General features: G+C 35.1%; 1 protein-coding gene and 1 pseudogene across 2 annotated transcripts; one reads left to right on the top strand and one right to left on the bottom strand.

Moving 5' to 3' along the window:
• The first annotated feature begins 1,115 nt into the window (after positions 1–1,115).
• Positions 1,116–2,075, top strand: Olfr1039 (olfactory receptor 1039). The gene has a single exon (NM_001011784.2). The coding sequence runs from the start codon at positions 1,116–1,118 to the stop codon at positions 2,073–2,075; it is 960 nt and encodes a 319-aa protein (NP_001011784.2).
• Positions 2,076–9,739: 7,664 nt separating this feature from the next.
• On the bottom strand, positions 9,740–12,553 carry Olfr1038-ps (olfactory receptor 1038, pseudogene; annotated as a pseudogene). The gene is made up of 2 exons (NR_160649.1): positions 12,484–12,553; positions 9,740–10,879 (listed from the first exon to the last, which is right to left on the bottom strand). The product of NR_160649.1 is annotated as an olfactory receptor 1038, pseudogene, transcript variant 1, non-coding (transcript).
• Positions 12,554–16,589: the final 4,036 nt, after the last annotated feature.

The raw sequence follows: 16,589 nt of genomic DNA, 5'->3' as shown, positions 1-16,589 counted from the left end.
GAATAATAAGCTAGAGGCATTAAGACTTCTGAATTGAAAAGTTTTACAAAAGCCATGGAAATCAAGGGAGTGTTGTGGAGCTTTGCTAAACAGATGTTTGTGACGGATACTCACAAAAGAAGTGAATTCATGCACGTACTGAGCAATGAGCTCAACAATGATATCACAACTACACAAGAGAGAAGATAAGCTATTCAACAAGTGATGTTTGGAAAACTGGTCGTTCATACAGAGATGAAAGTGTGCCTGTTCCCAACACCATGTGTAAAATCAAGTCAAATGGATGGAAGGCTTAACATAGACTCAAAAATGAAAAAAATATGGACAACAGCATGAGCATATTGACATCCACCTGAACAATAATAATATTATAGACATTATACATTGCTTTTCTAACAACCTTAAACAGTTTGTAGTGGCAAAGACACATACATTTGTGAGTACATATGGTATACACATAAACACATATGTATATGATATATATGTTATGTATATAATTTATTAATGTATACCTAGTAAATAGAGGAGATACACAAACACACATTAAAATTCCCTCTATTTAATACAGGCATGCTGTATAATTGCTAATGACAGTCTGAGTTAATTGATATACAAAATATTTTAATTAAAATATTGCCTTGAATATATGCCACATACATCATAAGTAAGTCAAAATCTGTTCATAATCATTGTATAAGTCTTCTTGTAGTCAATATTTTAAATTTTGTATTTCTAATTAATAAATTCCAGATGAAGGAGTAGAAATTTTTAGAAAGTCTTCAGATAATTGTAACAATTTAACATAGTATATTCAAGTAATTTTCAGTTGTCTCTTACTAAGAAAGAAATAATAAATATCAAATCTATACAGAGCTATAAAATATCTTTCTACCGATAAAAAATTCCCTACATGTCAATACTTTGAAGCTTTTAAGTAACAAAAATAATTGGCTGTAAGAGCATGCAAAACGCGAAGATATTACTAAGAATGTGTTCAATGTAACATCAGCTAATCAGAATTAACTCTTCTTTTCTGCATGATTATAACCAAAGGAAGACAATCACTTGCAATGAGTTTGGTGGCGGCTCTTCAATAGGAAAAACTTGTACAATCCATGGCTGAAGGTAACAGTTCAACAGTATTTCAGTTCATTCTTGAAGGCCTGACAGATGACCCAGAGCTTGAGGTCACCCTCTTTGCTGTGTTTCTAGTCATCTACTTAACTACTGTCTTGGGTAACCTAGGACTGATTATGCTAATCCAAGTCAGCCCTCAGCTTCACACACCCATGTACTTTTTCCTCTGCCACTTGGCATTCGTTGATTTCTGTTATACATCCTCAGTCACTCCAAACACAATTATAAACTTTCTTCGAGAAATCAAAAGTATAACCTTCTATGCATGTGCCACTCAGGTTTGCTGTTTCATCACATTTGCTGTTTGTGAAATGTACTTGCTGTCAGTAATGGCTTATGACAGATATGTGGCCATCTGGAACCCCCTCCTCTATGTGGTCCTCATGCCTAAAAAGCTCTGTCTTCAGGTCATCACCAGCACATACATTTATGGATTCACTGTGGGGCTTGCACAGGCAGTGGCAACTTTCCGCTTGTCTTTCTGTGGCTCCAATGTGATCAACCACTTCTACTGTGATGATGTCCCCTTAGTTGCTCTGGCCTGTTCTGACACTCATGTCAAAGAGCTGATGTTGCTAATCATTGCTGGCTTCAACACTCTTTGCTCTCTGGTGATTGTGGTTATTTCTTACATCTGCATTCTCTTTGCCATCCTGAGGATTCATTCTGCTGAAGGAAGAAGGAAAGCCTTTTCCACTTGTGCATCCCACCTGACTTCCATCACCATATTTTATGGAACAATCATTTTTATGTACCTGCAGCCCAAGTCAAGCCATTCTCTGAACACAGATAAATTTGTTTCTGTGTTTTACGTGGTAGTAATTCCCATGTTAAATCCGCTGATCTATAGTTTGAGAAATAAGGAGGTTAAAAATGCCCTGAAGCGATTTACTGAAAAATTGTCTTTGACCATCCATGATTCCAGAAAGTCTGAGTAGTAGTCAGAAGATATTTTTATTATTGTCTTATTTCACGTGAAAATACTGAGTGCTTGGTTTCCAGCATTCATGCTGAAGTCTATGATATTTTGCAATGGTACCGGTTCATGCATACGTGTGTATGCATATGTGTGTGCTATATATGCATATGCATGTGTGCATGCATATATGTTTATGACTATGTGTGTGTTTGTGTATATGTATGTATGTGTATATCTGTGTGTATACGCTTGTGTTTGCTCATGGTTTCATGTGTATATGTGTGTATATATGCATGCATGTTTGTATGTGCATATTTGTTTATGTGTAGGTCATGTTGAAATTTAGAGTCTTGCACATCATCTACAAGAGCTTTATTGGTGACCTACATACATCTGTGTCAAAATTTATTCTAATTTTAGTAAAGTACATCTTCATTATTAATTTTATGTACGCATCATCTATGTACATTTACACACATTTGTCTGTATATCTTATATCCATTAATAGAGTATGTGGAATTAGAGTCTATTTCTGAAGTCTGTACAATGTTGTACACTTCAGCTTGCATTGTAATAGTCATCACCATTACTCTTGAATTTCAACTTTACTATTTTTATAATTTGGAAGTATAAATGGAGTAAGAGTTTTTAAAATATTTCCAGCTGTTTGTTTAATTACCATGTTATCATTTCAAGGATTGCTTTTGCCTGGTCTCTGGTGTTTGTGTAAGTATTCGTTGTGAAGTAGTTAGAAATGGTATTATTTCTTTTAAAATACACAAAGTGAAAACATGAAAGTGTGTGCTAAGTTTTAAATACTAATGTACCAGAGACCTAGATACATATAAGTGGACAATCTTCTTCTTCTTCTTCTTCTTCTTCTTCTTCTCCTCCTCCTCCTCCTCCTCCTCCTCCTCCTTCTCTTCTCCTTCTCCTTCTCCTTCTCCTTCTCCTTCTCCTTCTCCTTCTCCTTCTCCTTCTCCTTCTCCTTCTCCTTCTCCTTCTCCTTCTCCTTCTCCTTCTCCTTCTCCTTCTCCTTCTCCTTCTCCTTCTCCTTCTCCTTCTCCTTCTCCTTCTTCTTCTTCTTCTTCTTCTTCTTCTTCTTCTTCTTCTTCTTCTTCTTCTTCTTCATTTACTTTTTTGAGACAAGTTTTCTCTGTATAGCTCTGGGTGTCCTGCAAATCACTCTATAGACCAGGCTGACCTCAAAATCAAAAATCCACCTGTCTCTGCCTCCCAAGTGCTGGGATTAAAGGTGTGTACCACCACTGGCCAGCCCGGGGACAATGTTCTTGTTGCCCAAAAGTAAGAATCTAGCTCACATCTTCAAAACTCACATTAAAAAACAAAATCAGCATGTAACTGTATCTGTTTTACCCTAGCACATGGGGATCAGAGAAAGGAGGTATCCTGCCCAGTTTTATTAGCCAGCCAGTAAACTAAGGATTCAGTGAAAGAAACAATTTCAAAGTATAAGGTGAAGGGAATGGATATTATCCACGGTCTTCCTGTACATCCACAAATGTACATACATTCACATACATTACATAATATTTTCATAAAATATTTTCAAATAGTGCTTTAAGTTCCAATCAATAAACTAGATAATTCATTCATCACCAGGAACTGAAAAAAGCCAGTGTTATATTTAGCAAAGATTTGATTAATAAAATATGATTTATTTTTAGTTTTCATGATTTCAATGAAAAATACCCTGCCATATTTAGTAAATTATTTTTCTTTATTATGTCTGGATGATTCATTTAAATGGAGTGCATCAGTTAATATTTTCAATAGCCCTGAGAAAGTGTTTAAAGTACCTTGTATAGATGTATCGTTTTATTCACTATTATACATATATCTAGCAACTGAAAGAACTGTGGATTGGATTTAATTTTGTAAAATAATACAGATTAAGTTTTAAGCAGCTATAGTGTATTTCCATCTAGTTCTATACAGAAGATTCTAGAGTTCTAACATGAAGGCCAGAATCAGGGATTTGGATAGATTTCTACCGGACATGGTTTGAACACCCACTGTTTCCAGTGTGTAACAGAGATAAGTAGTAAGAAGCAAGACTAAAATTTATTTTTAATATAGTCCCATGGAGAAGGTAGTTCTGTCTGGAAACCACCCAACTAAACTGTTTAGGAGATATCTAAAATAGCACAAGGCCAATAGAACATGTGGTGAGGCAGGAGATGGACATATCTGACCAATTTGCTCAAAATGAAAACTGATGGATCATTATCTTGAGTCTGGATACACAGGAAATATGGCTGACTGCAAGGATCCTAGGTTTTTTATTTGTTTGCTTGCTTGCTTGTTTTGAACTACACAACCTGAAAGGATAAAATGGCAAAGCAAGAGCAACATTTGGTTTAGTTAGTGTACTTGTATGAACTTAGATACTATAACACTGGCCTGAAATATTACATGAAAGAAGCAGAGGTTGATAAATTAGTGATTATGATTTTTTCCACATATCAAAACTGTCTTAGTTATACTTATTTTGATGGTAGAAGAAAGTGAAGGTAATTTACTATAAGTTATCATTTTCTTCCAGTTTTAAACAGTCATTAAGTGATTAAAATATGTGTAGAATTGAGCAGAACTCCAAATAAAAGGATAGTGAAAAGGAAAAAGATGCTGTATGAAGCAGGGGTGCCTAGCATTGATCTTATTTTTGCTAATTTTTCAGATATGTAGGCACAATTGAAGATGAAGATCATGCTAAACCCAGTCACCTAAAAATTTTTCTTCAGTGTTTGGTGCCATATGACACCTCATCTCCAATGTAGATTTAAATTACACCTCTTCAAAAGTAAATATGAGCCTGATTTTTGGCAGAGCAATTTTGAATCATCTTAATCTGTTCATTTCTACTTGGAAGGAAAATAAAGAGAAAAGTCACCTCACAGAGTGTAGACCATTGTCTGCAATTTACTACCAGTGTTTTTTTAGTTTGTTGTTTGTTTGTTTATTTGTTTTTTGTTTTTCAGATACAATGACTAGGTTCTTGGCAGTTACTGTAAAGTCTAAACATGTGTATAGGAAGGAGAGGAAACCTTGAGTGAATGCATAAGTTGTGGATGCATTTCTGAATGACCATGTTTTATTGACAAGCACCAATGCCTCAGAGCCATAAAGACTTTGCAAAGCCTTCCTCTCATTTATATGAAGATTTTAGCAGGGTGTGCAGAAACTAACAGCCACAGGAGCTTCTTCCTCCCAATTTGAGACTGCTCAATATAGAGACCTCTTACTACCTAACCCCTCCCCTCTACTGCACATCATGCTGAGGTTTCTAGTCACATGCATGCTTAGTACCACCACATCAGATTCAGAACAGATTTTCTGTACACGTGCATGTGTATCTGTCCCTCTTTAATTTCTTCACTGTTATATGAAATTAGGTTATTAGGACCAAGCTATACAGTATGAGGTGATATAATATCTCACATTTTAAATATCTGTTCTCTTTACCACTGTGTACTTTTGTACATTTAGGGAGTTAAAAATAACAAAAAATATGTGGATTTTCTTAAAGTAATACTTAGAAGAAATAACTAAGGCAGTGTAAATTATAGAAAATCATACCTGTCTACTTTAAATGTTTGTTTCCTATGTTGTAAAGCACACTAGCTTCTGTTTTCTATGTTGTACTATTTATGGTTTTAATTTATTGCTAAATCCTGAAGACTCTATGACTCTACTTAGATACATATATAGTGACAGTTCATTTTCAACTGTTGTTAAATTATTATTTTAGTGGGTAAAATGATATAAAATGGATTCATGCTTTGACAGCATAGGACACTTTACTTATCACTTCCACAATCTTGTAAATAACCAATCAATGACCAGCTTATAGAGAAGACTGGGCCTTTAAAGTAACCTGTGGTTCTCCCAGAGGTACTGGGTTTGATTCCTCCCATTTCTATGGGAGCTCACAACATCCAGAATTTCGGTTTCAGGAGTCTGATTCCCTCTTCTGGTATCTGCAGACACCAGGCATATACATGGTGGATAGACATTTACTCCGGCAAAACACACACACACACTTATAAAATAAAATAAACCATGTTTTTTAGATCAATAAACTTTTATGTCAAATAGAATAAACCAATGAATGAATTGATAAGTGTTCTAAATTTGTAAAAAGACCAATTTATATATCAAAGAGTCAATAAATATCAATATTTTATTATGGGTGTTATAATAGGCTTTTTAAAAATTTGAATATAATAATTAAATATGTATCATTCATAAAGTCTTCAGATCTTATCAGGGCACTACAATCCACCCAATAAACTGAAAAGAAACACAGTTTAGAAGTGGAAAATTTAACATAAAGTGCAGAATTTTAACATAAATATGCACAAATATCTGCTCTGGATTGTGTTAAAATTGGACTACTTGTCATGTGTAGATATACACACACACACACACACACAAACACAAACACTCACACACACATATAAAGCCAAATAAAATTGTTACATGAAAATGTATTAGGGATGCTCCATTTCTTGACAACAAACTGATGTTGACGAACTCCTTAAAAGGTTTTACTCATCAACACATTTATTCATTTAAATGCTCACATTCCTGATGAGGAAATGAATATTTTTATTAATATTATTTTTAGTGGTATGAATAGTATGCAATATTCTTTTTTGTATTCTATTTAATTTTATTTTTTTAGTTACTCACTATACATCCTGTTTATTTCCCCCCTTTTGGTCACCCTTTCCACAATCCTTCCCCATTCCCCAACCCTTTACCCTCTGAACTCCTCCCTCCACCCCGTCCCTCCATCCTGACACTTCAAATTTCTGAAAGAATATTATGCTTCCTCTCCAATTGTGGCCAGGCAAGGCAGCCCAGCCATGGAACATATTCCATGTACAGGCAACAACCTTTGGGATAGCCCCTCATTCCATTTGTTCTCCATGTATCTTCCCTGCTCTCTTAGCCCTCTTGGCCAAGCCAAGCTGCCCTTAGCAGCCTGCTATCCCAGGGGGACTTCCATTCTCCTACCTCTTCTTCTCTACCCCCATAAGACTCCTGGACCATACAGTAAGCTTCCCTTCCCCCCTGTTCTGAGTCCTCTGGGCCAAACCAAGCTGCCCTGACAGTCTGTTAGACCAGGTAGACCTCCATTCTCCTTCTATCTTGCTGCCCACCTTCATCAGATCTGAGGCTTCTGAAACTTACAGAACTGCAGGTCAGAAACCATACAGCCCAAGGATATCCATCATAGGCCTGCCAAACCAGGACCATTAAGATTCAACACCCCCCCCCCTTCCCAATAGCTATGACAAGAAGAACATCCAGGGACCAAAATCATTCAGATGGCTAAAGACCCTCAAAAGAATACAATCAACAAAAGCCAGGGCAGTATGACACCTCCAAATCACAACTATCCCAATAGAGCAAGTCATGGACATCCTAACACAACAAAAAAAAAACCCCAAGAATATGACCTTAAATTCAATCTTAAATTTTGGTTCTTTTATATGTAATTCCAACTTTTTATAACATAAAACTATGAATACCAGACTAGCATCCAGATCTTTTTAAATGAGGCATATTGTCTACAAAATTTAATTATCCTAAAAATTCGCAATTTTAGTTGTTAAATCAGACTACATAGATTTTATTAGTGAGAATTGATTCCTAAAAGTTATCATCTAATGTCCTTAAGTGTTATATGCATTCATATTCAAACATATGTGTATACAAACATATAAATAACAATAATTCTAAAATAAATATTTTGTATTAATATAAGAACATCGCAAATACCATAGACAGGGGTATAAAAATTAAGAACTTATTTAAATATACATTGGAACAAAAGTTAAAAATAATAATTTTGATGGCTTGACTAAAGGACCATATGTCAAGTTTATGTTATTCTCTGAAGGCAAATTCCAGAGACTATTTTGGGGCTATCTCACCTGCTCTGGGACTAGCTTAGTAATATTGAGTAGTCAGCCATGTCTTTTGGAACATTTCCCAATAAAACCCTGGCTTACATTAATATGTTATTGCTATCATTAAACGAAGAAAAGTATTAATAAATATAAAAGCTTCAGCCCAATGTTTAAGTATCACTGTGAACAGTTAATTCTATGAAGACAAAAGAAACAAAAAGATCAAGAAAACCAAATTCCTTCAAATTAGTTGCAAGCATTGTGAAGGTTTGTATCTGCTACAGTGAGTGTGAACTGTATGCTTTGGGTTTGTTTTGTTTTTTTTTTGTTTGTGGCAGGTGAGGTAAATGTGTTCTTCTGTCTATATAAATATATACATACAAACTGAAGTAAGGAAGGCAATCACTTCCTCAGATGTGCTGACTTGGAAATCAGAAGCCAGTCACAGTGGCTTAGGAAAAAATCAAAGAACTCAGAGGCCCAGGCAAGATCACACATTTAAAACCACCCTGCATCACATAGCTCATTTGAAATTACTCTGAGATTCATGAAGAAACCCTGTGTCAAAAAAATCATGCAAATAATAATGAAAACAAGCAGAGAACTATTTGAATTCACAATTATGATAGAAGATATCTGCTGCACCTACAAAGTAAGTACAGAGAAAAAAATAACCACAGGTTGAAAGCCTTAAAGCCGATCTTACTGGATGGCTGTCAGTATTGTAATCTTACTTTTTTTTTCTTTTATTGGATATTGTAATCTTCAATAATGGAAAATAATAGAGCAACTGACTACTTTAATTACTTTTCTGAAATACCCAAACACTATGTATACATCTATTGAGTTACTGATTTTAACTTCATTTAATGATCTACAAATGTATTTGAATAAATGTAAGACAAATAAATGTCATGAAAACATATAGTACTTCTAACTAAATAAATAAATTTGCAACTATAGCTTTTAGATAACTCATGTTCTTTGAATTTCATGTAAAAATTGTGGGAAATGTATTCATCTTGTCAGAGTGCTTGCTTAGGATGCATGGAGTCCTGGATTTAGTCTACAACATGTCTGTAACCTCCACACTCAAGAGGATATGATAGAAGGAGCAGAAGCTCAATGACATTCTCTTGTATGTAATGATCCCTGGTCAGCATGGGCTACGTGTCAACCTCTCTCAAATACGAAAGTGTTCTTTACATCTCAAACCTAGCCTCAGAATAAGGTAATTGTCTAATACATTTCTGACAAACACAGTTTTACAACTTTGCACTGTCCATCTACACATGAATTTGTGTTCATCATGTCCATAAGGCCATGTGTGCAGTTAGGCAGATTGTAAATAAACTCCATGAACCTGGTGGCTTTATTTGGTTATGATACATGCTATTACTTGACTAAGCATCAGGCAGGTAACAGAACACAAAAGTGAGTTTTGTTCCTCAGAAGGAATGAAAATTCTCCAAATCCTCATGGATTAAACTTTGGTTTCGCATGGCAATATCCATATAACTGACACTACATTTGCTCCCAATAGATTTGGTTCTAAATATTTCCTAGAGGATGACCAATTTGCTAACTTAGGATATCAAAAGTATACTTCACAGTTCTGGCAAAGGATTCATGGGCTTTTTCAGAATTCTGGCCTTTAACTAAAGTACACGTCTCCTTTGCTTGTAGTATCTGCTAGTGATTACTATGTGCAGGGTATACCACTGTGATCTATCAAGCAAATAGATTTATTATATTGTGTTCCCATGATCTACTTGTAAACTCACAGAAAACATTTAAGACTGTTAAAGTAAGAGAGGCATTTTTCAACTGCTTGGGAATAAATTACATTTAAAAGTTTGGGTTTACTTCCCTGCTCATACATAATAAATGATGTCATTATTTACTTAATCTTAATATTTTTAAGGTTTCATACCCTTTATCCAAAGCTTTCTTAGAGGCATCTTTCACCTCTTTGTTCCTAAGACTGTAGATGAGGGGGTTCAACATGGGGATCACCTGTGTAAAACACTGAAGCCATTTTGTCTGTGTCCAGGGAATGGTTGGATTTGGGCTGTAGATACATGAAGATGAGCGTACCATAAAAAATAGTAACAGCTACCATGTGGGAGCCGCAGGTAGAGATGGCCTTGCGTCTTCCCTGGGTAGAGCGGATTCTCAGGATGGCAGCAATGATAAAGAGGTAGGAGGTGAGAACTATGGAAGAGGAGCAGATCATATCAAAGCCAGCAAAAGCAAATATGAGAATTTCCTTCATGTGCGTGTCTGAGCAGGACAGAGCTAAGAGGGGAAGGTCATCACAGTAGAAATGGTTGATTACATTAGGTCCACAATATGTCAAGCGAAAGGTGATGATTGTATGGAAAAGGGCAACTAGAAAGCTGTACACATAAGGAACGGCCACTAATTGAATGCACACTCTCTTTGACATCAGTGTTGAATAATGCAGGGGGCTGCAGATGGCCACATAGCGATCATAGGCCATAGAGGCCAGAAGGAAACACTCTGTAATCATGAAGGTAAGAAAACAGCCCAGCTGTGTTGCACAAGCATGGAAAGGGATAGTGTTGCGCTCTACCACAAAGTTCACCATCATCTTTGGTGTGATAGCAGATGAGTAACAGAGATCAACAAAGGCTAGGTGACTGAGAAAGAAGTACATAGGTGTGTGGAGTCGAGAGTCAACCCTGATTATGACAATCAACCCAAGGTTGCCTAAAACTGTGACTAGATAGATTGTCAAAAACATCACAAAACATGGGGCTTGGAGTTCTGGCCTGTCTGTGATCCCCTTTAGAATGAATTCACTGACATAGGAGATGTTCACTTCAGCCATTGACTCTGGAAGATGGTGTGGATTTTACTGCAGGTGAAGAATAAAAACAACATTTTTCAGTGCTCCAGTGAGTCCTGGAAGAAGAAAGTTGCCAGTGCGTTCCTGCTATTAAGTATATCACCCTGGTAGCATTTTAATTATAGTCCTTCTTATTACAGAGACAAGAGTTATTTTCCTACCAAACAGCCTTCTGAAAACATACTTTGTTTTTTTACTTAAAATTAATGGAAATGATTGTTAAATAAACACAATAACAAACCATGTGGGCAATTGAGCATGGATTTTTTTTTAACTGTTACTTTGTTTTTGAAACATGTAAAGGAAGGCAGCAAAAAAATACATAATTTGCACATATAGGTATATTTATAATTTCTAATTTAAAATTTGTATTTTTCCATAAGATATATAGAAGATAATGTCAAGATAATTTTTTATCTTCACATAGCAATATAGTATAATATCCTATATAATTTTCCTATGTCCTTTTCCATTTAGGGATCAAATACTTTATCATGTATAAATTAAAAGAAATTTCATAAAAAATGTGCAAACACTTGATATTTTCTAAATTTGTTCTTCAAAAATTTCATACATATATAGACTATATCTTAATCATGTATCTATCACTATTCCTCCCTTCAAATGCACCATGTCCTTCTAGCACATCTCTCCCAAATTCATATTTTATTTTCTTTTATAAATTGGTGACTCAAATCAGTGGTACACATATGTACATAGCTATGGGCTAAACCTCTGGTGCCTGGACAAGCTACCACAAGTTTGTTATTGTAGTGACTAGTAGTTTTCAGACTCATAATTGCTCAAAGCACTGAAAAGACTGATAATGACACTCTAAAAGGGACAGTTTTATCCAAATTTAAAATTAAGTATAATTTTAAGTATATTATCAAAAAATTAAAGATTCTTCAGATAGTGTATTAAATAAGCTATTCTAAATTACAAGTTTATGCATGTATGTATTTTTCCATAAATCTGTGTCAATGTAGCTAAAAGTACCCATAAAACTTGATGTTGGTTGAACATTTAACAATGTTATAAGGAAATATCATATTGTAAACAGCCTATAAAAATATGTGAGGTTTAAGTGAGTAATTTTTATGTAGTTTGAGAGTAATAACAAAGAAGAAACTCTGAGAATTTTTTCTCTCAAAATCCTTTATGTTGTCTTAGATTCTGTTCTATGCTGTGACAAAACACCATGGCTGATTTATCTTTTAAAAGAAAGCATATAATTTTGGTCTCATTGTCCCAGAAGGTTAGAGACTATGACTATCATGGCAGAAAAATAGGGCCAAGTCAGGCAGGGATAGCTCTTGAGCAGTAGTGAGAGTTTACATCTGATCCATACCACATGGAAGAAAGAGTTAACTAAGAGAAACTTGAGTTACTGTGACCTCAAAACTTACACCCAGTGACAGATGTCCTCAGTAAACCTTTCCTAATCCTTTCTAAACAGTTCTACTAACTGTAGGACAAACATCTAAATACATGAGCCTGTGAGGACCATTCTCATTGGAAAGACCATGATGTGTCAATTTTAATTGATTGGATCTATTAGTTTTTTCTGTTTTAATTAAATACGATTTCTATCTCACATAGCTTATACTTACGCATAGCTCCTTATGTTGATTTATTTAAGTAGGTTAATTCTTGAGAGTTTCTTGTTTTTCCTGGGCTGAAGGGTATCCATTCTTTGTTATTTACATTTGAAAAATAAAAGAAAAAGAAAGCATGTAGTTCGTTCTGCAATTGCCATCTTTATGACTGATTGTTTCTCCCAAAATTTCCATATCTCTGTTAGTTTTAGATGAAATCCTTATAAGCCATCGACATATTTTCCTACACATTTTGAGTAAAATGAGTGATATTTCATGCTTTGTTGAAATCATCGTACATCAATTTTGTCCTAGAGAATTTTCTACTCATTAGAGATGCCAAAATTTTTCGAACAACTCAATGCAGTCTAACATGAACCCCTGTTTTTGGAGTTACCATCCAGAAATCAGCATCTTTAAAATCCCAAGAATGTTGTACAAATTACAATGAGTCTTCTTTGTGACTCCTAGCCTATATAGCACTTTCCCCAGCTGGATTGACAGGGAAAGCCAAGAAATATTTTCAGTTAATTTTCTTCTATTTTTTTTTCATTGTTGGCTAAGGTTAAATTGGGATTACCAGGGTTGTAGAGTTTAAGTCAAAGAACTATTTGCCAGACCCCAAGGTATACAAATATTTTGGTTTCTGAGAGCTAGAACTTTTAATTCTTTTATTCAAGGTATCAGAGATATAAAACATACTTCATTCATGACAAATTTCAAACACGAGTTAATTTTGATATTAATCATTCATAAAATTGAAAATTCACATATTAATCATTTTAATCATTTTATAGTAAGAAAATGTTTACCACTAGAAATTCTCTTTTCCTCTTTCCTATGTATAGGTACATATGTATATATAAGCATCTATAAATCATAATTACCTTTTTAGCAGAAATTATTAACAGAAAATTTAAGTGTTTACTAAACTGTATTAGTTGAGGAAATATTGATCATCTTTTATATTAATTTACCTTTAACTAAAAACAAGAACAAATCCAACTAATTTTTCAATATTTATTAGTTTTCTTTACTTTGTCCTCTTCTGGTCTCTACATAATCTTTTTGCCAATTTATTTTCTGAAATATATTTACTAGGGGAAATTAAATTTCCTTTTAAATCGATTGTTTAATGAGTTTGACTCTTTAGGCTTTTACAGATTTTAGAATCTGACATGGCAGTTGTGCTTTCCACAGAAAGGTTATTTACTAATTAAAGAAAAGAGAAAGTAATGACTCAGAAAAACACTTTTTGCTATATTTTCTGCTTAGTATTACAGGTATTCCTTAGGGGCTCTGCTAGCGTCTCTCTATGCTAACATCTTTAAGTGTTCTTTCTTCCTTTTCTTCTCATCAAGGCATAGCAACTGAGCTACAAGTTATGTATACTATATATCACAGGTCCTCAGCCTCAATCCCTACTCCAACTCTCACTAGCTCTACACATAAGGCAAACACATACATATCATATTAGTGGACATAAAAGACGTTGGAAAGCCCCAGGTTGAGACTTATTTCTCTGAAGCCTTTATTAGTACTAAATACAGTCTTCCAGTAAATGGTAATAGTTCAATTGATTATTTCACTGTAGATTTCAAAAACCTAAAATTTAAATCCATATTCAAGTACTAAAAGTTTTCAGATATGGTGGTGTATGACTCTAGTTATAGCTCTTAGATTTGCTGCCTTGATGATTTGCTGCCTTGATGATTTCTTTTGTAAAAAAGAAAGAAAAACAAAAAGATAGTTTATTTTATTTCCAACTGCTAATAGAAGCAAAGACCAAAGATTAAAATCATTTGCTTTGTAAATATGGTTACCAGCATTTTAATGAAAAACCATGATGGTCATAAGATGATTTCAAGCATCTTGTCTGATCACAAGTATCTCCTCCATTCATCACAGAGTGTGAATTCTCTCTGGTGAACATTATAGCAAATGAGAAGATAAATTCTAAGAGGTCACCCTAGCTTGTGTGTGGTGGGAAGATACACACAAGGAGGGAGGGAAGGAAGGAAGGAAGGAAGGAAGGAAGGAAGGAAGGAAGGAAGGAAGGAAAAAGAAGGGAGGGAGGGAGGGAGGGAGGGAGGGAAAGACAGAGACAAAGATAGTAGGTTAAAAAGTAGTAATTTAGCTGGGCATTGGGGCACATGCCTTTAATCCCAGCACTTGGGAGGCAGAGGCAGGGAAATTTCTGAGTTCCAGGCCAGCCTGGTCTACAGAGTGAGTTCCAGGACAGCCAAGGCTACACAGAGAAACCCTGTCTCAAAAACAAAACAAAACAAAACAAGCAAAAAAAAAAGTAGTAATAGTAATTTAGGCAAAACAGATGTTAAGAATTCAGTAAAGACATGAAACATAGAAGATGATTTGATGTTGTTTACTACCACAGTTCACTAAAGGTGAAGCTTTCTAATGGGAAATTGGTGTGCCCAGAAGGATGACTGGTATCTTGGAACCTAAACTCCATCCGTCTTACCTTCATAGCAATAAGCTTGGCTTCCAGTGAGCTCATTCTGAAGTTGTCTTGGTGATTTATTTCCTTGGTCCCTCAAGATCTCAGCCTCTCCTGAGATAACCTGAACTTATTCAATTCCCTTCTGTGCTTTCCTCAGTGGAAGACAAGCTGTAAAAATTATATTGTGGATTTTCAAGAAATCTCTTCATTAGAATCCTGAAGGAACAATTTCCAACTTAACAATTAAATAGTTCCTTTAGACCTAAGGAGCTGAAGGGGTTTGCAGCCCCATAGGAGGAACAATATGAACCAACCAGACCCTCTAGAGCTCCCAGGAACAAAATCACCAACCAAAGAGTACACATAGTGGACTCATGGCTCCCCCTGCATATGTAGCAGAGGATGGCCTTGTCTGGTATCAATGGGAGGAGAGGCCCTTGGTCCTGTGAAGACTTGATGCCCCAATGTAGGGGAATGTCAGGAAAGGAAGTGGGAGTGGGTGGGTTGGTGAGCAGGGGGAGGGGAGATGGGATAGGGTGTTTTCACAGGGGAAACCAGGAAAGGGTATAACATTTGAAATGTAAATAAAGAAAATATCTAATAAAAATTGTCTTTACACAATGATTCAATTTATTTTGGATTTAATTCCAGCCATGGTTCAGAGAAGAATACTCTTGAGTATTACCTTCCACTATGTATACATGGTTCTTCAAATTTTTAATAAAAATGTGTTTTAAAAACAAAAAATATAGTACATTTAAAGCAAATGTAAATGTTACAAATGAAGAAATCATAATAAAATGAACTGTTTTACTCATGATCACTATGAATTCTAGCTTTGTAAAATCAGAAGTAATTATTAGATTTTGGACAAAATGCACAAAGCCATTCATGACTACGTTAAAACATTCTATTGAGAAACAGAATACTTTGCATTACTAGCTGAATCACATCTGAAATATAAAAACATCATATAATGTTTCATTCTTTGTCTTTCATGACTTTGTGATACTATTGAATAGTCTATTTTTCTCCCATCTCACTAATTTTAAATTTGGACTCATTCTTTTCTTTTTAAGTATCTACACACACACACACACACACACACACACACACACACACACACACACACACACACACATACTGGGAGCCAAAATCAGGATTTCTGGGAGAGCCATAAACAATCATTTCACCCCAACTCTCCTCTTTTGAGCTATGTCTCCATTTATCATTTTATAATCAATTTTGCTAGCAACCACAATTAAAATAACTACTAGTAATGTATTCATATTTTTATTAACTTATTTATTTACTTTACACCCCAATCATAGCTTCTCCTCCCAGTCCCGTCTTGTCACCTGTCTTCTTATACTAAACTCTTTCCTTTCTCCTCAGAGGAGAGGCTTCCAGTGTCCTGAGAGTTAGAGTTTTCTTTTTTCTTTTTTGGCTTGTTGGGTGAGTAGCAACAAAGGAAAGGCCTAAGTATAGGCACATACAGTATTTTGGTTTATTTCATTTGTTTTAGATTGCTTTAATTTTCAAAGTAGGTGTGATGTTGAGTTTTGTGTTTATATTATGTCTCTGGGAGAGAGGTCAAACTGAAGGTTTTTGTGGTTACTGGCTCAAGGATATGCTGATTTGGGAAAAAAGATTTTGTCTT

The sequence above is a fragment of the Mus musculus genome, chromosome 2 (genome assembly GCF_000001635.26).
Source record: "Mus musculus strain C57BL/6J chromosome 2, GRCm38.p6 C57BL/6J".
Classification (NCBI taxonomy): Eukaryota; Metazoa; Chordata; class Mammalia; order Rodentia; family Muridae; genus Mus; species Mus musculus.
This window is presented reverse-complemented; position numbering and strand designations above follow the sequence as displayed.

Coding starts and splice junctions, on each gene's coding strand:
- Olfr1039 (NM_001011784.2), top strand. CDS start 1,116: ATGGCTGAAGGTAACAGTTCAACAGTATTTCAGTTCATTCTTGAAGGC.